At 36.5% G+C, this 24,258-nt stretch overlaps 1 protein-coding gene across 1 annotated transcript in view; it reads right to left on the bottom strand.

The window, feature by feature from the left end:
- Positions 1-9,008: 9,008 nt before the first annotated feature.
- The window catches only part of LOC131069598 (uncharacterized), a 41,234-nt gene continuing 25,984 nt past the window's right edge, over positions 9,009-24,258 (bottom strand). Inside the window, exons 3-8 of the mRNA XM_058005123.2 lie at positions 10,852-10,956; positions 10,372-10,593; positions 10,126-10,184; positions 9,463-9,775; positions 9,269-9,328; positions 9,009-9,181 (exon numbers count right to left, since the gene is read on the bottom strand). Coding sequence (XP_057861106.1) covers positions 9,125-9,181; positions 9,269-9,328; positions 9,463-9,775; positions 10,126-10,184; positions 10,372-10,593; positions 10,852-10,956 — 816 coding nt within the window. The 3' untranslated portion in view covers positions 9,009-9,124. The remainder of the gene's footprint in view (positions 9,182-9,268; positions 9,329-9,462; positions 9,776-10,125; positions 10,185-10,371; positions 10,594-10,851; positions 10,957-24,258) is intronic.

Here is a 24,258-nt window from a genome sequence, read left to right as displayed (position 1 = left end):
CTCACATGTCAGAATGGAAGGAAATACTAAAGTATATCACTTATCAAATCAAGGGTGTGATTTTAATGATCAAAATATGAGGTGGTGGGATGGCCCTAGCAAGCACGAGTTATTAACAGTATGATGGAGAATGACATTATTGAGGAGTTGGCAGGGGGATGAATCGCCCACGATCTCCTTCATCATTTGGGTATATTGTTGTGTATCGATCCATGTAACGTTATTAATGCGCTTTAAGTTAGTACGCTACCGGTTTTCTCTCCAATAAACTATGTGGTGGATTGATAAAATTTGAAATAGAGGTGACATAAGTGTTCTCAATACAAATTGTTGAGTTGGTCATATCGTCCACCATCAATAAGAGGATGTATTGATGATCATTACTGTCGATGATAAGGGGTAAGGAGGAGCCATTTAATTGCAAGGGTGGGTAATGTTTTGGATTTTCTAAGGTTGAGGTGTGTGAAGCAAGCTCCAGATAGTGATAGAAGGGCATTTAAATAGTGCACAACTAGCAATCATGGAAGCGAACTTTTCGCTTCACTCTATTAAACATCAACTCGCATTTTTTGGCAAGGTCTCAAAAATAGGCTCGAGGGAATTTTCAAATTTGACGACCCCATTTTTTTGCAGATCACGGAGGTGTTATTGGGTGAGGAGTATTTGAGGTTGGAATTTCGTTATAGAAGGGATGCCAACATTGTTTCCATGGTGGTTGCATGGGGGTTGGTGTTTGGTTCAAAGGAGGATGTGATTTGGGTGGCAAAAGCATGCATCCCAGATCATTTGTTGTGTGGATTGACCTCATTGATGGTGAGAGTTGTGGTGGGAAGAGGCCCGAGGCGACCGTTGGGAGAAGGAATCATGTAAGATAGAAATGATGTCGAGTTTAGACCGTTTTTTCTCTAGGATGATGGAGAAAACCAAGAGGCCAAAACAAAGGAGACATGGGTGGGTTGGGAGGCTCTAAAAGTTTTCATTTGTAAGGAGCTGGAGCTGCAAATGGCGCAAGATGCAAAGCAGAAGGATGATGCAAAGAAGACTAATTTCGCACCAAAAGACTATCGGGTCAATGGCCCTGATAAAAATAAAAATGTTTTGTTTTGTTTGAATTTTTTGTTATATCTTGTTAAAGTGTTTGGTAGGACTTGGTGTTCTTAAATTTGTAGTCTAAAACAACGGCATAAAGCCAAATTTTGGGTAGTGGGGTAGCGGATTGTAGGCAAGGTAGCTTCAAGTTGTAGGTAGAATTTCATGGCTCGAGTGGTATATATGACAAGATTGATAGGGGTTGATCCCTAGCTTTGTTTTTATCTGACAAAGAATGTATGAACCTTGTTTTTTTATATTAATAAAATATTATCTTTATTATCGATCAAAAATAAAAGAAATGGTTTATTATTTTTAAATATCTTTGTTTTTATTTTATATTTATATATCTATCTAAAACATATAATTTTGATGAAGGTATATTTTCTTTTATTTGGTGTTTATTTTAGAAATATTAATTTTATAACTAATATTAATATTTTGATATGTGAATGGTTGTCAAATTTAAGCTACAAAAGGTAAAAGTTAACATTAACACACGCCATTTCACTTCACCCCTTGCTATTATTGTAGAATGCTTCTCAGCATTAAAAATATAATTAAAATATTAATAATTAATTTTAAAAAATAAAATCTATTTGATAAAAAGCTATTGTTAGTAGTTTAAATTTAAAATACAATATATATTTTTATGTAGAATAGAATATGTAGTTAAATAACAATATATTATATGTTACATTTTTTAACTAAAACCTATTTAATTGGAACATATTATTAATAATTTATTTAAAATATAATGTATATTTAATATAGAATATAATATGTAGTTAAATATAAATATATTCAATATTATAATTCTGAGGCAAATCCAACGGGATTAATTGATTGGCCAAGAATCAGCACATCTCCTATCAATGAGTATGTCACATCAAGATTACACGATATGGCATTCCTAACATTGTTTCCTAATGGACAATGTGACTGGTTATGACCCCAAATAAGGTGAGTGCATTTACATGAATTTGTGAAGCATCTATTGAGGTATAAGGATCATCGTTTTGGTCAATATTCAAGATTCATATTTTATGATGACTATGATAATGAGAGATCATGTGCAGAATTCATCTACAGTATTTGTGAAAAGAAGTTTTCAAGACATGTCAATCACCATTAATGAGTTGCATTAGCATATGGAAAACATGCCACACTCTCATCTAGTTGATAGGCTAATGTGATTTGGAAACAAACCCAGGAGTACAAGGTCATATTGGGCTCAATGTCATGCAAAATTAGTAGTCATGCTTCATCAAATCGGCTCTCCTAGAATATTATTTACATTGAGTGTTGCAGACATGTATTGGCTTGATTTGCATCCATTAATGTTAGGAACATCACAAGTACTCCATGAGAAGCTCAAATTTGGTGAAGACAAAATGTTATAGACTGTCCTCATATTGTTGCACACAACATGCACTTAAGACATTAAATATTTAGAAAATAAATTTTAGAAAAATGAATGAATGTTAAAGATTAATAGATTAGATATGAATGGAAACATAGAGGGTCACCGCATGTGCATGGGTTCCTTTAGATGCATGGAGCACCAAATATGGAGAACATTGATTGGTCAAATGAGGAGTAGAAGAAAAGTGTTGAGAGTTATTTTTATTCCATTGTTCACACATGGAATCCTATACAAGATCTACATCAACAAATATGAAAGCATGTACGTAAATATTTTCATATACATCTAGTATATCACATAAACTACTTATACTTGATGATATGGCTAATACATTCTTTGTATTTTCAATTCTAGGCATTCCAAAATTAACATCAACATCCATGTTTAACAAATACAACACAACTTGCAGAGACAGATATTGAGCATGAATATGAAGAGATACTAAACTTTGTATAATGACACACAGTGTGTAGCGAGGGTGCATGCCTAAGGAAAAAAGGAGGCGAGATGGTTTGCAAGTAACTAATTAACTAGTCAAAAAAATCACATGTTTAAATATATAAAAATTATGCCAATTAATGAAATATACGAGTTCATATTTATTGTAGGTGTAAAGCTCCTTGGTCGTTGAATCTAGAATGATCCAAATAATATGAAGACATAGAGACATAGAATGATCCAAGTATATAGAGATATACTTGCACCAACAGGAGTTACTACATTCAATATAGGAGCGTCTACGATTCATTCAAAATTGAGAATCTCAAAATGAGACTTTTCCCAGCTAAAAGGAACAAGACTTACAAGTTTTCAAGAAGATATAACATATATCAAATACATTTTGATTGATCAAATGAGCTTCATTGATCAAAACATGTTGGAAAACATAGATTCTTAGCTCCAACAAGCATTTCCACAAAATGCACACATAAGCTTTGCAAGTAAATCTTTCGTTATGACTAATCACGCAAACTATTTTATATTATATTTATTATAATTCATGTCTGAATTTTTTATAATTTATATTATTTTTTGTTGGTTATCTTTTAGTTATATCTATTATTTTGGTTCGAGATTTGGGTCAATTGTCTTCAATCAATTATAGATCAACATATGATAGCAATAGACAGACAAAATTAGTGTGGCAAGAATTCAAAATTGTGGTTACATTAGATAAAATATTTAAACAAGATGGGCAAAACAACCAACAACAAAGGTTTCATCAACTTTTGACAAATCTAAGAGATTCAAACCCACAAATTGATGATTGTTGATTACTTATGACAAGACCCTATTAACATATAGATGCTACAAGTAATGTTGAGTTTGACAATGCTGTCCATTTGTTCTCTACAAATGAAAATGTTCATAATCATAACAAAAAAATGTTATATCCATTGAAACATCCTATTGCACGTAATCTTGCAACAAAAGTTGGAACTGTACATCAAACAAAAAAAAATTCAAATGATGAACTTGATCTAGAGATATTGATCAATAAGAATTCAAGGGTGATGTTGACTTCAAATCTTTGGATACAAACAAGACTTGTAAATGAAGCTATAGGATGATAATTTTAGTACTTTTAGATTGAATAAAACTCAGAAAATCAAAATTAGTTTTAACTAGGTTAATTAGGTTTATTGTTTTCCAGATTTAAGCATGGTAAAGGAAATGAATGCATAAAGACAAAGCACAGTTACCTTGGGAAAACCTCCTAGGAGGAAAAACCCAGCCAGAAAAGATCCTCAGATCTGATTATGGTTTTGAATTCAACTAATAATTACACACTTATCTGGAGTATAGATGTTGCAGTCACAAGGAAGATGACATAGAAGTCTACACAATTAGTTTGCTAATGGAGATCATGATTTGCAGTCCTTCTAATCTGACTTGCTGTGTGTAACAAGGGTAGCAACACCTTTCAACTAGTTTGTAGTCCTTCTATAGGGTTTGTTTGGGCCTTCAAAGGAGTTCTCTATCTCTTAGTGGTGATTTGTTGCCTTTGATGAAGTTCACTATCTTCTATTAATGATTTGTTGCCCTTTAATGTAGTTCGTTGTTATCAACTGCCTTGAATATATATTTCGCTTCCTTAGAATATATTTCGCATCTTCTTGCAAAACTGAATAGATGATGTTGTGTGAAGTATATGCTTTATTTATAGGAGAGCAATACTTCTTAATCATGTCGGCCTTCTTTGCAAATTAAACATATTAATTTATTTAATTCCTTTTAAGCAAAATGGATAGGGTCGGCCCTATCATGGAGGCGTGTTGGGCTTGGATGTAGCGTGGAGACCTTTTGGGTGGAGCCGAGAGGTATGGGGCCTGGCCCTATATGTTGGAGAAGGGGTTGGCCCCCTTAGGCGGATTCCAATGTTGCCCAAGGCAATTGGAATCCGCCAGCCCTAATTACAAACAACATAGGATATGTTTGAAAGATTATCTATAAACTAGGAAGTTCTCCACCGAAACCACCATTATATGTCATGGTTGAATTTGACAACAGGAATACCATTTGAAGATCATCATCCAAATATAATTCCAATAACACCAATACAAAGGGGCAAGACATCTCAGTTACCATTGAGATTAGCATGGGTATGGATTATACAGTAATCTCAAGGGTTGACTCTATCAAAAGCCACAATTGATATAGGACCAACACAAAGAACGTGATTGACATTTGTGGCACTATCTCAAATAAAATCTCTAGAAGGTCTTAAAATAATGCCAACATTCACATATGATCATTACGAAAAAATGATAATCAGTAGACAACTTGCAAAGAAAAAGGTTGAACAAAATAGATTAAAATTTTTAAAAGACAATTGATGTAATATATCTTTGTGTTGCTACTGTTTCATTGCTTATTAATATAAAAAACAATTAAATTTTTGTTCCAATGTCTTCTATTTTCCCTAATTTTTACTTTTCTTAATGACTTATATTGTTACAAATAATTTGATCAAAGTCAACTATTTTTTTTTTCTATTCATTCAAAATTATCCAAACAAAATGCAATTGAATACTATTTATAGTTTTATGTATCTATTTATTAATACATAATTCAAGTTTTGTTCGGAAATCTTCTATTTTTTGCAATGTCTAAATTGTTTTATACATGCACATAAAAAGTATAATATTTGTTTTCTCCATAACACCTTATGTCATAAATGCTTTAAACCAATATATATATATATATATATATATATATATATATACACACAACCATTGATATATTGATTTTGTTCATCTATGTTTTGCATTACATTCTACAATTTCTTTCAAATACTCTAATATTCAACCATTTCACTTCAAACTCGATACTAATAAAAAATTTATTATTTAGTTTTTTTATTACTTAGATTATTTAAAATATAGATATGCTAGTTAATAGTTTATTTAAAATATAACATGTATATTTTTATCAATAAAATATAATGTATATTTATTATAGAATAGAATATGTAGTTAAATATAAATATATTCAATATTATAATAAATCTATTATTTAATAATTCATTTAAAACATTAATTAAAAAATTTAAAATTTCATTTTAAAAAATGGATAAAAGCCATTTAATAGGAAGTTATTATCAATATCGAAAGCAATTATTATTAATCCACCGATTTTTTTTTGTTTTTTGGGGGTCAAAAGTGAAAAAAATTATATTATTATTCATCTTTAGATTTAGTAACATGTTTAGACCAGGGTACTCCGATTAAAGTTCTCAAATTTCTGAATTTATAGGACAAATGTTTTCCAAATTAGGGCCACGTGGATTATTTCATAATGATTCATTTGAAAAAAGTGTTTTGAGCATGCATGAAGCACAAGAAGAACTTAGATAATTAACCAAAATGTCAAAAGACATGGATGAGTCCAACCAAGTCGAGGGTTTGGGAGGGGGGTGCGGGCTGCATTCTATTTGATGAGTTCAATTGTGTCAAGCGATGGTGCACAGGGAACCTTGCCTGAAGTAAACAGAGCAGGTGTCACAAAAGATGGACAGGGAAAAGCCAAATGTCAATCCAAATTTCCAGCAAGAGAATCCTAATTGCATGACCGTAACAGGCAGATGAGAATTGAGAATAATGCACCAGAGTAAATAAGCCTAAAGAGCCAAGAAATGTCAGGTATCTGGAAAAGTGTGAGATCTCAACCAAAATACACCAGAGTGAAATCAGCTTGTAAAACAGAGCCAAGTACTTGCATGGCAAGGAGTCTCAAGTAATGAAATAATTCCATAACCAGGGAAGACACTACGCAATGAACCAATAACATCTGAAACTAAAGGACACAGGATACCATAAATGCTGAAGGAAACAAGTGACTAAAGCTATTGAATCTAAGCATACTCATACATGGAACAACTGCATTAAGGAAAACAAACATAGTGAAGCAAGTTAGCAAAAGGAACTGTAGAAAATCTTGCTCAAGTAAAATGCGGTGCTCAATTTGTGAATAAGTATGAGACCAACAATTTGCCCATGCGCATCCAGTTTGAAGCCCAACATTTTTTAAGTCTGCAGCTAAATTTTTTAATTCTCTTTAATCAGGTCCATCTCCAGGATTACTTGGACCATCCCCATTTCCCAGTCTTCCAGATACATCTCCTAAGAAAGTATCTGCCACACATAATGTCTATGTCTCACCACTAGGCACTTTACTTGAGATTGTGTGTCGGTTGTAGTCCAGTGTGTTAAATCGTCACGTGTATGTGATATTGTGTGTTGTGATGCCGAGTCTGATATGATTCTTAATTTCTTATTTATAAGTTAAATTGATAAGCTCAGAATGCATGTGAGCCCATGACAAGGCAGATTCCATGAACTAGTATCCTGAGTCATAGGTGGCAGGGGGAAGTGAAAAGTACTGATCAATCTGAAGGCCTCGATGAAGTCATATAGCAGCCACTGTGCAAAGAACAGAGTTCTGTGGTTGTCTATGCTTAAAGTTGGACAATGGTCCCCTACAATGGGACCGTTGACCGGGTTATGGTCATCCTTGCAAAAGCCAGGATGATTATCTCAGTTTGAAGCTAGATAGTGTTGCCTTGTTGAGGTACAACGAGAAGCTCCTTACGGTCATTTGAGTTTGTGCCCATGGGAGAGATTGTGAGGGAAAAATTTGTGTGATCTTATTACGTTATCAGTCTTTTATCTATGGCTGCTGCAATCTTTCACTTAAGGTCTGAAAACCTTTAGTATCCCTGGTTTCAGAGAGACGTATGGGCTCCCCGTAGTCAGAAGGGTGTGTTTCAGTTTAAGGCCTTTGGTCTGTGATGCCCTAGCACATCATTTTCAAAGCTGCAGTTCATTATCAGGTTTGGAGACCATTTTCTGAAGGTGAAATTCGAGCATCAGATTCAGATTTGGGTTGACTACGGCAAGGTGTCTTCATGTTATTAAGCATCATTGAAGATAGCAACAACAAGGACAAGTGGAAACAAGTAGAACATACCTCGCACTGATTTTCTGGGTGTTTTGACAAGGGCAGCTAGGGTTTGAAGAGATTTCTGAAATATTTGTGTCTAAATCTGCAGACTTTTATCATCTTCAATTCAGAAAAATAAAAGAAATTCAATGTAAACCATTTCTGAAATTTCTGGGCAGAATTAGAGTGTATTTCTATAATATTTTTATACTCAGAAAATTATTGATACTACCAGAAAAACCAGATCACTAATTTGAGTCTAAATCTGAGTCTGTTGAAGAATTTCTTATATGCCGATAAAATTTCAGAATTTTCTGTGCCCTATTTTTGGAGATACTTTTGTTTTTATATTATCTCTATTTGGGAATATTACAGCCCCTAATGTATGATCTTGAGTGTTTTGATAGTAATTGTCTATCTTTGTAGATGCTTAGCATCTAGTATGAGTACCTAAACCAACATGAACCCAGTCATGAATTATTCGGCTTGACATTACCTTCACCTCTGAGAAACCCAAAATATCTCCATGAGAAGCTTGAAATTATTTACTAAACGAAATTATTGTTGTTATAGGATTGCATTCTTCCACAGTACGTAATACAAGACTTAAACGCAAAAAGGAAAATGGTCTGATTTTCATAGCCCATGATGAGGTGTTACATCATGTAACAAATACACAAATTCATTTTCTTCGGGAAACTTTTATTTGTCTTTTTTATATTCTATTAATTAAATAGTAAAAATAATCCTCAAACAAATTTTTAGAGCTCCAAACTTTACTGGAACATAAGTGTTCGGTGACAACTCTTAACAGCCAGAACAACTTTTTGGGGCATACTTCCAACATATAACCAAAAAAAAGTTAAATCAGATCTTACAAGACAAATAATTTTAGTCCACAAAAGTTTCAATCGCCATTAGATGTATGAAACGTCAAAATTGTCATTTTGAGCTGAATATTCAACAACTAAATACAAGACAAAAATGCCATTAAGCAATGGAATAAAAGCGAGGGAAAAAGCAATAGCAAAGAACAAAGAACAATGTGCAATGAAGGTGTAAAGACATCTTGAATTTCGAAAGCCACTATACTCTCAGAATTTACAGTTCCAAATTATAACATTACATATCTTGCCAATAGCAAAAACTATAAATAATGTACTGTTATCATGTCTGCTGCTGTACATTTATGAATGAGTTAACAAGGTTTTGTGCTATTGCAACCTGGTCATTAAAACAAAAGATCCACAGTTACCATTGTTGAGATATGAGAAAAATAGACGCAAGCATCAAACTTAAATAAATTTCTACCTGTTCTGATGTGCCTTCAAAATAGATGGTGCGTGTTTCAAAATCCTTATTTCCAGTGATCTGATTATTAAAATTAAGTAACCATAATAGGAGAAAAAAGTGAGAACAGTTATATTACGTAAAACATGCATGGCAATATTTTTGCAGTTGTAATTGAACAACTGGCCTGAACAAAGACATTTAGAATGGCATACCTTAACAGTTGCTCCTGAAACAGACCTGACTTTTGAGATATTTGAACCTCCTTTCCCAATCAAGCCTCCAACCACATCACTGGGAATAGTTATTTCAACAGTGACTCTAGGGAATGAAGCAGAAGCCCCTGAAATTGTTGAAACTCCATGAACAGCCTTGCCCGCAGCTCTTGAATGTGGGGAACTGAAATTGCCAGACTGCATGGTATATCTTGGCAATGCTGACCGAGGAAATAGCATCAGCTTATTTGCAGCACTAGGCGGTACATAATAAGTTGGCCTCATAGAAATTACTTCTTTTGGTGGGTTTTCCCTATTTTTCCCAAGCATAACCACAAAACTCAATTAACAGCCAAGTAAAAAATGAAAATATAACCAATTCAGAAGAAGGCCCGTCTATCTTCTGGTACTGTAAGCCTAGATACTAGAATAATTCTCTTATGTCCATTAGGTTCTCACAGTCCATGCTAATGAGTATAAAAGCTTTTGTAAACAGTGCAGTAGATTTTTGAGTCCGAATCTCAAGGTAAATAAAGAAAATGGACCATAGACTACATTAATTACATCTTAAGCCCTGAAAAATTAAATAAAGATTTCTGAATGTAAATCTACAAAGCATAAATACAAGAAAACTATATAAGAGATCCTTGCGGTCCAACAGACCTAAGAGTACTGCCAATATAGTCCAAAGCTTTCAGAACTTGTGATAGTTCTCCCGATATCTGAACCACAGTGCAATGCATCTAATCACTAATAATAGCATCATTGTATTATTGTGAGATTTAGATAATGAAAGTATTGTTTCTGCATATAAAAATTTATTTAAAAAAAATTCCTTATGTTCAAATTCTATCCTTTGTTCATGAGTAGTGTGATAACATCTATTGTATCCCTGTAGAGAGTGAATACCTGTACTAAACGATCAGTTTCTGATGCTGATGCACAGAATGGTAAGAGATTCTGTGGCATAACCTGCACTGAAGCACCTGAATCCTTCCTTATCTTTTTTATAGTATTCCCGGACATACCAATCAAACTGCCAGCTTGAGATCCTCCAATTAGAAGGCGTGTCATGTTTGGGCCCACATGGCGTGAAACAGCTTTAGTTGTGGTGGCACTACCTCCACTTTCCTGCAAAGCCAAAGAACTACCATAGTGAAGCAACCTGGAATTTTAATAACTTCAGTATGAGTACAGGGTGATTGACTTCATGATTACAATAAAGTGTAAAATATACAAAAACATGTTAAATCACACAAGTGCACTTGTAGTAACAACTCTGCCCTGCTTCAAGTTCATAAACATGTTCCACAATTATAGGCACAAAATTACTTTATGCAAGTCAAAATTTTAAGAACAAGAGTAGTCAAAGCAGAGATGGGCAATCACCTCAAGAATAGCTGTGATAATCCGGATCAAAGCATTCTCTGCAGCTGACTTATCTTCTTTTTCTTCATCCTTTGATGAAATAATTATCACCCGTTCTTCCTGTGGCTGGAGAGAATTGAAACTGTTAGCAGATCGCCATTAACATTGAAAAGGACTTATGCTGCATTTTACAATCAATTTCAACGAATTCCATTACCGAACAAGCAAGGGAAAAATGGTTACAATCAGATCAAATAAATCATCTGCAGAAAGAAATGCAAAGAAGTTTACACCCTGTGATGTTGCTGCTTGCATCTGAAGAAGATTAAAAAGTCTGATAAAGCACATCAAAAATGCACAAGTTTTATAAATCGTTCTAACTTTTAAGGATGTATGCATTAACTAATCGTGAAAGTCTTACACACGTATTAAATAGCAGAACCCACTAAATATCCTGTGGTACACTTATAAGATGGTGTTGTCAATAATAATTTGCACCCAGCTTTGACAGCATTTCAGACAATTAAATTTGGCACACATTCCCAGTCGCCTTGCGATCCAATTTCTACACCCATGCACTTAAAATATGGTAAAGACATAAGTGAATTTGACCCCAGTTGTGTCAGTCAGCTAGCTTGGTAATTTTCACCTGAGTTTAAGTGTGAGAAAAATCATTAACACAAGGCAGCGCCATTCCTGTACTCAATCAGTCTAAAAGCAAAATAAGAGTTAAAGCATGCAAAGAGAGATATAATGCCTATATATGAAGACAGATCTTCATTCGAATTTGCAAAACAATTCCTCTCTGCTCTTCGCAGCAGACACAAGGCTATTTATTTGTAATTTAATTTTTGCAGATTCAAGAACAGTTTTCCACATCTATTGAAGAGTTTCCAAGCATGGAATTCAGTCTTTGAGCAAGAGCTATCAGCAAAATAGTTATTCTGAATTTCTGTGTCCTTTCTAGTATTCTCCCTGCTGCTGCACAGTCTTGAACTGAATCCTCTCTTCTGAGTAGTTGATTTTCACTTTCCAGCAGGCTGATCGATCAAATTCTACTTCCTAAAACCATGGAACAGCAAAGAAAAAATCAATCAGACAATAAAGTGTCACCAGGATAAATTCAATCAAAGTGTTTGAAATTTCATCTTGCAAAGGTTCTCATTTGTTCATTGCAAAGAGACACCTCCAATGGCATTGATGCTCAAAAATACACTTGCTTGATCAAATCAGATTGATGGAGTTGTCACAGGTTTAAGGTTTCAATATTCTTCAGTAAGATTTGCCATGTATCAGGAGATCCAAAGGATTCATTGTTTCTAGAGTGAAGGTTTGTTCTAGAATCATTGAGGTCACTTGTGTGCAAATTGCTATTTTTAGCAGTGCCCTTATCTTTAAGCTGCAAATTGCTATTTTTTAGAGTGAAGGTGAAGGTTTGATCTAGAATAATTGAGGTCGCTTGTGTGCAAATTGCTATTTTTAGCAGTGACTATTGCGAGTGTTCTATTCTAGACAATGTATAAGAGCCTGTTTTTTAAGCTACTTTAGTTAGTTGTATTCTATAGGTTGTTTTAGAATAGGTTTGCTTAACAGTTCCTTCCTTTCCACTTTTTCTGCAGCTTGTGTATTGGTTTTTTTGAAAACATTGTTTTGTGGGATATTTAATTATTATTCTTAAATCCCTGATAAGAACCTGTTTTTTAAGCTGCTTTAGTTAGTTGTATTCTATAGGTTGTTTTAGAATAGGTTTGCTTAAAAGTTCCTTTCTTTCCACTTTTTCTGCAGCTTGTGTATAGGTTTGTTCTTAAACATTGCTTTGTGGGATATTTAAAAAATTATTCTTAGATCCCTAAAAGCTATTTTTTGTAACCTATATAAGGCCTATTAGAATAAAATTTTCCTAATTTAATTATTAATGCTCAATCATGTAATATATTGTTTCCTAAGTTTCTTGTTAGAAACTTTCTATTCTGCAAATTCCTTGTATATTATTTATTGAGCGTTCTTGCTCATTGTAAATACAATCTAATTTTTACCAATTACTTAGCGTAATAAGGCCTTGGGCATGAGATATTCTAAATGAATGTGGGCTTATTCTGCACAAATTGATTTCCAGATGAAGTTACTGTGGAATTTATGTTTGTAATTTCATCAAGTAAACTGGAAGGCGATTGCATCAAGTCAATAACTTTGGATGTAGTTTCATTGTTTAATTCTTGAAAATGTGATGTTATTCCTTCCAAATCTTGTTTGATGCAAAATATTGGTCACCAATTTTAGTCAATAGGAAGTTGTCATCTTTATTTGTGTTTAGTCTTATCCCAATATTTGAAAATCTCATATGCAAGGCTTGACTATTAATAGTCTAGCTCTTGTATCAAAGGAAAAAACATAGGCACCTAATCATTTCTTTATACAAACCCTCTCAATGAAAAACTTTATGGTGTGTCAATCTGCAAATTCCATCTATAGCTTTAGTCTAGGATTAATTTTAGGTTTAGTTAGATCTCAAGGAGATTGCCTTCATAATTTGAAGAACAGTTCTACCATACACACTGTTTCATTTTGTGTTTTCTAGCGAGAGATAATTTAAAACGCTGACAATCTACTGACCCTAACGTTGCAATTAGGGCTTATGATTGCATCCCACACAACGTAGAGATCCTGCTCCCACTACTCATTACTCCTTGCAAATCAAACCTAGGGTTCGAAGGGGGTGCAAGAGATGTTTTGGAAATTAATTCTCAATTAACTGCTCACCTCTTGAGCTCTAGGATTTTGTTGGATAACCTTGAAATCCTAAAAAATTTCCTTAGGAAGCATCCAACAGTAATTGAGCTTCAAATGTGAAGGCTCAACCTTATTCTGTGTTCAGAAGACAATCATTCCATGATCGAGAGACAATGTCATTCTCATGCTGGGTAAGGACATGCTTCATGAAGAGGTTTAAGTATTCCCAGTTATATTTAATATACATGTTAGGCCAAGACTTACAAAGCTGCATGTCCAGACTACCCAAACTTGGCATTCCAACCTTCATTGTTTGCTGGAAATCCTCCCCAATGCCCAAGGTTTTTTTGTCCTTTGCAAAGCAATTGAAGACTGCTTCATTATTCAAGAAAAAGGACCTTGATTCAAGGGAAAAAATGTTTTTTTGATTAAGCCATGGTTTCTAGAATTCAACCCCTTGACAAAAACCATTTTGGTTCCCCCTATATGATTTGCCCTACCTCTTGCTCCAATTTTGGGTGGATTCGTGTTTATAAGGCATTGATAACTGTCTAGGAAAATTTTTGGCTCTCAACCAGAAACAAATACACTGGTCCATTCCATTTTTTCTAGGATACAAGTGGAGCTAGATATTTAGAAAGGACTATCAGATGAAATATGGCTCCAAGTGAAATTTAGCACTTTGCTGCAAGCATTGCTTCAAGGTCGGTCATGTAACAGCCAAATGCCCACTGGACAAGCCTAAGAATACAAAAAAGGCTACAAGGTGGAAGGATGCTTGTTTATCACATCTAACTACCAAAAGGGCATCATCGGTATCTTTAGAACAACCTACCCATCCTCCCTCTTCTACACCCCTTGATCAAATTCATGCTGTTGAGGTTTCACTGGCTCCATTGATCCCAACTAGTTTTTGTGGAAGGCAATCCCCCTTCTCCACATTACTCAGATATAGTTAGATCTTGCTCTATAGCGATGCTCCACCGTTTAGCTCCTCACATAGGTCTCACACCATGGTTTAAGTGTGTGTCTCGAGTGGATTGAAGTCTACTACTATGCAAACTCTCCTTCCTTCCCCATCCAGGCCTAAGGTTGCCATGCAGTCCATGGGTTTCCCTACAACATTTACTCAAGATGAGGAATGGGGCATTGTGGCAAACATTCTAGACTATTTGTTGGACTCAATCAATCAATTTTTGTCTGCTTCTCCTATTTCATAATATCATGAAGCAGAGGACGATACAGAGGTTGGAAACCAATTAATAATAGGAAAGCTGCTCCCCAAAAACAATCCTTAGGCCACATGGTATTTGTTCTCATAGGGAAAAAGTAATGGCTTGATTTTGTAGTTCATGTTTATTGTTTTTGTCTGTAGGTTCTTTACCTGCTACACTCCTTTTGGAGCTGCTTTAGCAGGTGAATTTTATGTTTTTGTAACTTTTTTAATTGTAATAGATTCCCAGAATTGCATCTAAAAAAACTTAACCCATGTTGGCAAATGAACAAGCATTCAAAACCGGGACTAAAAACTCTTCAAAATATATGAGCTAAATGATGCTGCTCTATTGAAATAAATTATCAAAGTATTGGGTTTTGGTAAGTAAAGAATATGGGGTGGGATAAAATTCCCATTAGCTCAGCTGAAGGAGCCGTCAGGGTATCTACAGCTCATAAAGAATTTTATAAACAGAGTTACAAACATTTGCAATCTCCAATAAAGAAACCTTGTAGATAGTAAACTGCAAGAAAAGAGAGTGCTAGCAGAGACCAATTTGAGGTATTCCAAGTTGTTCAATGGGTGGGAAACATAACATAGCCCCAAAAACTCTTTTCACAAGTTGGCCAATGGCTGGGAAAGAAAACACATCCACTATAGTTAGTGATAAAACTATACAAACAAAGGCTACAAGTTATTAAACTAATAAGGACATCTACTATAGTTAGTAATAAAACTATAGTTATTTATGAATCATATTAATAAGCACGTTGTAGTTAGCATAAAATGACATTGTTATGTTTTGCACTCGACTATATATTATTCACTTAACAGCTTCAGGTTGCTAGTTGTTAGTTGTCAACAGTTGTGGTTTGTCTGGCAACTGTCAGGTGTGTCATATAAACTTTGCAGAGTCAGAGAAATCAATCTGATCCTCGGCTGATCATCTCTAGTCTGCTTCTGTAAGACCTTCATGTGAATAAGATATATTTCTATTACTCTATCTGGTATGCATTGTTATCTCTGTTCAATTTCAAATACTAGTTTTATCAGATTGAAGAGTAAATGTACAGTGCTGGGGATCAAACTCGAGTCAGCCACTAGAAACAATAAATTTCATTGTAATATTTCAGCTTATATATACAGGCTCCTCATTAGCAAATAGAAAATAGGAAACAATCACATAAAGTTAGAAATAAAGTCATATAATTTGGTCTCAGATCCTAAGGACCCGGCTCTTCACATGTCAGGAATTATTTGCTTGTTTTCAAATTTCAGATTTCTGCATACTGATTTTATTATAAGCATTAGCTCCACCCTCCAGCCATTAATAGACTTACTGTGTATTTGGCAAACCAGTTTCCTAACCATTCAGATTGCTGTTGTCCGAATTCAGATTTCTTAATCAGCATTTCTCTACTAGATTTTGGGTTTTTGACTGCCTTTTCTTGTTCTATGTATCAACATCAATCACTGGCATCTAATACAAATCTCATGTATTTGGCACCCTAGATTTCTTGCTGTCAAAATCTCTGATTGCACAATTACTCCTGTCAACTGTCTGCTACAAAACCTCAGTTGTCAATTTTCAAATGTGAAATTTTCTGCAAGTCATTTCACTATCACATCTAGTTCAAAGTCCTAACCTGAGCTTCCTCCTAGTGAATTTTCTCTTATAACAACAGAAGGCTGCTACTTTTGAATTGTTTTTCATCCTCTTTTTATTGTCCCTGCCTCTTAGGCCTGGGCATTGTACTCCCTAAACTTATTTTGCTCCCTATTTTGTAGCCACTAGTTGTGCCACAATGTTTTTTTATATCATAATTTTATGATCCACATCCATTTTTAATTTTTTTATGTTTTAACTTTGATTCCTCCTCTCTCATTTTACATAGAAACCCAAAACAAAATTGACATCATGAATCTCCGTTAAAACCAACCTCTCCTTGTGACAAATAGCAACATACCCAACTTTACTGTTTAACCTATAGCATCAAGCATTTTTATTTTCAAGATTCTTTGTAGATTGAATCATAGATTCATATTCCAATTATGGTGCTTATTATTCTGATATTTTGAGATTTATTTATAAACTAGATAAGAGAAATTTTACTGGATGTTATGTAATTTAATGGATTATTAGAAACAAAGTTTCTACACCTTTGGCTGATTCTGTTCACCTTTTAAGGGCAACTTTAGGTAAGTATTGTTCATTACAATATTTTGCATGAAGGAGATAACTGTCGATATTCTAATGAATTTCCTATCAATCCTTGCGATGATCATGGAGACGATGTGCAGGTCACATTATATAATAATAACAAAAATGTCATTTGAAGCAGCAGCAGGTGAAAAAACATAATTTTCATTCATCGATTAATTCATGTTTTTTATTACATTATTTGTATTTTTCAGTGGGTCTGTTTATCTGCTTTCACATGCATTCAGTTATTAATATGTTTTGTATTGATCATTTTCTACATCACCTTTTTTCAATGAAGTCCACCTATGACATAATCCTGTATTAACCAGAACAATTATGCCATGGCTTCTTGTCATTTTTCTCCTAATATAGCTGACCCAAATAACAAGCACCTCATCCAGACAGCCAAATAGCATAATGTGCTGTAGTATAAGTTTGATGAATTCTCCTTTCATAGGGTGAGAGACAGACAAATAGAAAGAAAGAATTCTGTATGGTTGAGAACTCCAAAGAGTTTCTACTGCTTAACTTTGATGGAGATTCATGAGGTGATCCAGATCCTCCACTTAAAGACAAGCGAAATTGCTTCATTCACAGTGGTTCTCTTTTTCTTGGTTGTCAAACAAATAATAGTAAAAGTGGAATGGAAAGTTGCAGTTACAGGGATTTCCTTGGTCTTATCTCTTGGATTTGAAATGTCATGGATAAAGGAGACTCTCTGAATGTTATTAATGGTCTCCATAAAGGCAATTTTCCAGATTGGAAACTTCAGAGATTTTTGGATGAGGCGCAAGCACTTTGTTCTTCCTTTGATGTTGTGGTTTTCTCACATTGTTATTGGGAGGTGAATTTGGCAGCAGATTTTTAAGCCACCTTGGATGTGAATGAGGGGCCTCTGACAGTTTTATATGGTATGCTCCTCAAATTTTGGTCATGCCTAAGCAAATGGTTGGCCTTTAGGCAGCCATAGCCAATCTTTTAAAATTCTTGCTTAAGCCATATGGTAGCCTTTAGTGTAATTTTTTGTGTTTTCATACTAATTTGTTGGTAGATTGTGCGATTGATGTGCAAATGGGTAATTTGATTGAGGATGGTGCTTAAATTGGTTCGTTGCCTGCGAATTTACAGCCAAAGCATGCAAATGAGAGCTCTATTTGTAGAAAGCTGCCAAATTCCTTTTTTGATTTTCATCAGCAGGTGTTGAAGACATTTCTAGCAGGCAGTAGTGGAGTTCTGTTTCGGTGGCATTTTCTTGGTGTTTTGAATTCTCAATTGCAATTGTGGCAGATCGTCCTGGTGTGATTTGTTAAAGCAGTGTGGGTGATTCTGTCCTCCGAGGTCAAAGGCTTCCATCCAAGAGGATTTTGTACATAAATTAGATTCTGTTGTGCCATCAGCAGAGATGTGGACGAGGTTGTTGAGGCTTTTTCTCCTGGAACTCTCATAGTTTATAGAGAGCTGCTAGTGTGACAGGTTTACAACTCTGATGTGGGCAGAGTTATAAAGAACCTGATGATGACTCATTCTCATGGGCATCTGCAGGTGTCCATTGCATTTACCATGCCACCTGTCGACCCTCAGAAATTGTCAAGTTCCAAAAAGCAGGCAGAGGTTTTCCACGGCATTAAGTTCCCTGCACTTGATGTGCCTGGAATGATTCACAGAGCTTGTAATATTTTGAAAGGGCAAGAAGAGGTAGCATCGCAGGAAGTGGCAAGCTAGGATGTTCCTTCTAGGTTTGGTGTCGGTGGCTGGGGGCCTTGCCAGTAGTCTTTGAGTGATTGGTGGTTTTTTGGGGGGGGCTGACCTCTTTTTGCCATATTTTGGATTTTGGTTGGCTTCTTGTTTCTCAACCTTTAGGTCATTACTTTTGTAGTCATTTATATTTTGTTTTGGGCAAGGGCTCCAATAGATTCCCATGATTTAAAAAAAAGAGTCTTATGACATACACTTGATTCTCCATCATAAGTATCAATATTTATTAAAAGTTAAAATATTACCATATAGAGCATAGCCTCTACGCAGAAGAACAACACACTGTGTAGTAATCAAACTCCATTGCACTTTGTAAATGCCGTCTAAAGGAAAAGGAAAATGAAAACTCCTCAAAATGCCAGTACCTAATTTGCATATATACAAACTTACTCTACCCTTTACTTTTATCCAAATGCAACAAAACAAGCTGTTGCGAATTAGCTTCAAGTATGAAAGAAATACATTTAATGATAATTTCTGTAATGGAATTTAAAATAATCTTCGCTTCCATGAACAGCCATGTCCACATTTCATCAGAACCCAGCTTACAAAATTGAATTGAAAATACAGATACACAAGTTAGCAACATGCTTGTATGCAATCTTAATAATGGAGCCATCATACGATAAAAGTTCATTCCATCTTCTATACACAATCCTCGCTCTCACAACAAAATGAATGGGCCAATTTCAAGCAACATTTCGCAGGTTGGAAGACTCCTGAACAAAGCTGGATTAACATCAACTTCAATGGTGCATCTAAGGGGAACCCGGGGCCATCGGGTGCTGGTTGTGTTGCTCATGACTAGTTGGGGAACACCTTGGCATGGAGTATTCAAAAACTTGGTTCAGGCACTAATAATGAAGTGGATGCAAAAGCTGCGCTCCTGGCTGTGAAATTGGATAGGAAAATGTCTATCTCCTCAATTCATTTGGAAGGGGGACTCGCAAATCATCACGAATGCACTAATTAGGGGTGGTTTGGAGAATTAGAAATTGGACAAGTAGGTGAGGCTACAAAACTCTTGCTCTCAACATTTAACAATTTCAAATTTTCAAATGTGCGTAGGGAGGGAAACACAGTGGCACATAACTTTTCCAAGTTGGCAGAGGAGTTAAGACAAGGGATTGAAGAGGAAATCTGGGGGGATCTCCAAGGAAGGGAGCTTAGTGAGGTAGTGGCCAAAAAGGATGGCACGATGGGACGGTCTACAAAGAACTAATGTCTGCATTTAGAATGTCACCCCTACCGTATTATGGAGATGTGCGAAGAGAGGCTAAAGAGGTTGGATTAGCTGTCCTCACTCATTCATCGGTGGTAGCTGCATGGTGTGGGGGGTGTCAAAGATGCAAGTTAACTTTTCCCTATAAATGCTTAAGCCAATGGTGGTTTTTAGGGAAAGGTTTCGGAAGAGCACCTCAAACATGTGTTCAAGTTCGCAGACCTTGAATTCCTTCATCAAGTGATGATCGTTTAAGGCAATGAGTTTTTGAATGCCATGTATAGGTACAAAATGAATGCCGATATCGCCTCCATATTTCTGGCTTGGTGCCTTGAGTTGGGTACCAAAGAAGATTCCCATTGGTTGGTGAACCAATGTGCACGGGAAGAATGGTGTTGGGGTCTAGCATCCATCATCACCATTGCTAGGCTGGGGGAAAGCTTTGTGGCCCCAAGTGGTGATTGGCTTCATGTGGGAGAATTCATTCCTCCCCTTTGACCGTTCTTCCTTTGGGGTGCCGAGGATGACAAGTGTGTCAAGTTGCAGCCCAAATTGGATCAAGCGGAATCAAAGACTACCTCAAAGAAAGGGAAGCTAGAGCTCATCATGGGGAGATGGAGCCTAAGTTACAAAGCAAGAGTCAGAAGGAGGAGCCAAAGCACAAATGTGGGCGTCTAGTGGGGTCTAAGAACTCCAAGAGACCTAGGACAAAGGTGACGGTCGGGGAGACACTTGACTGAGGGTTGCAAGGGGCTGCAACTGAACCTAGGGCGACATCCAACAAGGGATAGTTATGGGTGGCCACATTTTGTTCCTGTGAGTGGGTGCTCTATATGGTGGAAACTACAGTTTTTTTACTATTTCTTTATGAATTTTGTTCATTGCTAAAGAGGACATGTTGATTATAATGGATGAATGTAATTTTTGTAAATTTTGTATATCTGAGTGAAGGGTAAGAATGTTTGAGGTTGTTACTGATGGGATTTTTTTTATTCCCAATATGTTCCTTGTTGAAATCTGGGTTCTATTTTTTGATTCATTCAAATGTTATAAGGATGTAATTTTTTGATACTATTAATAAAATATACAATATAGTTTACCGACATTTTAGAAAAAAAAATGAATGGGCAACTTTTCCAAATCATCATTAACAATTCAACCTATAGGGAAGGCCCTATCTCTTCTTCCATATCCATAGTTATAATTTTATTAATTTACGAAACCTCACATAAGCACCAATGGCATTGAAACTTGAAGTGATATAATTAAAAAATGAAAGAACCTGGCCTGCTAATGGGCTTTTGAGGGTTAATCCCCACAGGAAGGGTGATAAAGTCAGGAATGGGTTCCGCCAGATAAGGGCTGGATCAAGGTCAACTTTGATGGGGCTTCTAGGGGGAATCCCGAGATCTCCGGGGTAGGGGTCATAGCTCGGGATGAGTATGGAAGTATACTAGCTTTTGGAGCTAAGAGGTTGGTGGATGGTACGAACAATGAAGCCAAGTGTCAAGCGGCTATAGAAGCCATTCTTTTGGCAAATAAATTGGAAGTGAAGAAACTCCATCTTGAGGGGGATTCCCAGATTGTGTTGAATGGGATTGCTAAGGGTCGGATGGAGGCCTGGCAACTTGACAAACACATCAGAAGGATGAATCTCCTTCTGTGCAGGTTTGATGATTTTAAGGTTTCGCATGTTCTCAGGGAAGCAAATGTTGAGGCAGACAAGCTCTCGAATGTTGGAGCTAATGGTTCTTTGGATAGCAACTTCAATTTATTTGAGGACCTACGGAATGTGTGTTCTCTTGAGTTTGGTTGATTGTGCTTTAGAAGTGAAAAGCAAACCCGAGTTGTGTTTTTGAGTTTGGTAAGATTTGTTCTTGACACTGGACTTGAGGGAAGAGATGTTTCACGTGGCTTGTGATCTTTGATCTGGTTGCAAGTTGCAACAGCGGCATAGGAATGATGATGGTAGTAATTGGCGGGCTGATCAGTTGATGATGCATGGTTTGAGGTGCTACGTGTGGAGTAATTACTTCTTGATGTGGTGCTGGCTATTTTAGGGCCTAGCCTCTTGGTTTTCTGGCACTTCGCAGTGTTTGGTTTTGGTTTTGTTCGTGAGTGCAGGTTTCGGACGAGAGAGTGGGGAAGGATGGAAGCAAATTTCTCCCTGTCTACACTGTCTACAGACAAACAAATGCCTGCATTCCATGGTTCAATTTTGTGTAATCGATTGTTGAATGTTTTCAGGGTTGATGGGGAAGTGTTTTGGAGGGCTATGCACTTTGTTGGTGTTGGAAATAAGCCACACCCGGACCAGCGATGGACTGGTCCAAGAGGGGCCAATAGTCAGTGGTAGAGCACTCTAGCAGCGTATGGAAGGTCCTAGGTTCGAGTCCTAGCTGGTCCATGTCTCAACATGGTATCAAAGCTAGGTCCAAGCTAGGAGCCCCAAGCACACGAGAGGTGTGGCTTAAGGGGGGTGTTGGTGTTGGAAATAAGCCACACCCGAACCAACGATGGACTAGTCCAAGAGGGGCCAGTAGCTCACTCCAGCAGCGTATGGAAGGTCCTAGGTTCGAGTCCTAACTGATCCATGTCTCAACACACTTGATGGTTGGGGAAGAATTTCTGGTTTCCGACTATCGACCGCACACAAATCTGGACATCTCGTCCTTGTTTGTGGCGTTGGCCCTGTTGGTGGGTGGTTTGACAGAGGAGGTGTTGTGGGTGACATCCTTGGTGCTAAGACCTAAATGGTCTGGAGGGCTGGAGGAGGTGGTGGCTTGTGCAGAGATTGGCAAAGGTCTGAGAGTGGTGCAAGGACCGTGGCGGCGGATTGGTGTGGAAATGGGTGATGTTCAGCCATTGGTGGTTTGGTCGGCTTCCCGATCTGTGGATGCTCAGATGGAGGATGCAAGAAAGGGGTGGAGGGACGTTGTGAATTTTGTGTAGGAGCTGGGACCGGCGGAAAGAGCAAAAATGCGTCGCAAGCAGACCCCATTTAAGTCGGAGGCTCTATTGGATGACGATGGGCGGCCACTAGTCCGTCATCAAGTTCCTCAGAAGAGAGTGAAGGTGGTGGAGCGCAGTTTGCTTCGAGATGGCAGGCCAGGTACCATGCCAGGTGGCGGGTGGGAGATTCATGTGGCTGGTCCTAGTCAGGGCATTCCTAATTTCTCAAGGGAAGAGGCCCTTGGTTGGTTTCGATAGGCTGGCCCCATGGGGGTTGTCGGGTCTCGGGTGGGGTAGCATTTTTGTATGGTTTGTTTTTTGAGGTGGTAGACCATGTAGGTTCGGCATTTATCTCGAGTTCTGATGGTTTTGTAGGGGCGAGACCCCATGTTGTGGTATGCTGTTGAACAACTTTGAGCATGTAATCTTTCCTTTTTAAGCAATATAAATCTATCCTGGTAATCAATCAAAAATAAATAAAAAATGAAAGAACCTAAAATATAATGGAGAAGAGGTACTCTATATAGATATTCTTTTCTTAAAGATTGTTAATGTCTACATTACCTAATCCCTCATTTTTGCTCGATGAATTGCACTCATACTATTTGGGTACCTGTTCTGGGTCGGGATAGCTTGTGGTTCACCCTCCACAGCCCAAGTACTTTGGACTAACCTAGACTACCAACCCTTAAACTGGCCAAAATAACCTTTTTAAAAAGTTTTTAAAAGCAGATAAAAAAAGCTAACTACCCTAATTTTACCCTAAGATACATGCTATTCACTTATTTTTCCTAAACTTGACCATATTTGCCTTCATTTCACAAATAGAAATGACAATAATTGTTTTCTTGTAATGTTCCCTTTTTGTAAATGCCCTAGCTTTTGCCCTAAAATCACAATTCCAAGCAAAACAAGGAATGGAATGGAGTTAGGGACATCATTTACCAAATTAAATTGCTGAACAAGTTAGAATCTGGTTGAGATCCTGCAATCATGTTAGATAATTACTGGAAAAAGACAATACTTAATATCAATTATTACTACTAGGGTTAGAGCACATATATTCACAACTATCTTAATCATATAATATCTATAATTTATTATTTGGGGTTCAACCATAACGGCCTGGCTAAGGGGACATGATGGGACGCCCAAAGCAACTCTCTACCCTAGGCCCAAGAGCAAATGTACCATGCCTCTTGGAGGCCTTCTACCGTCTATTCATGAGGCCTTCTACCGTCTATCCTTCATGAGGTGGTGTACCTAGTGAGGACACTTGTATCTGCTATCCCTACTCAGGCCTCCTTATTTTCCATCTATGATTGAGATCCCTTTGAATTCATTCCAATA

Source organism: Cryptomeria japonica, chromosome 6 (assembly GCF_030272615.1).
Source record: "Cryptomeria japonica chromosome 6, Sugi_1.0, whole genome shotgun sequence".
Classification (NCBI taxonomy): Eukaryota; Viridiplantae; Streptophyta; class Pinopsida; order Cupressales; family Cupressaceae; genus Cryptomeria; species Cryptomeria japonica.
This window is presented reverse-complemented; position numbering and strand designations above follow the sequence as displayed.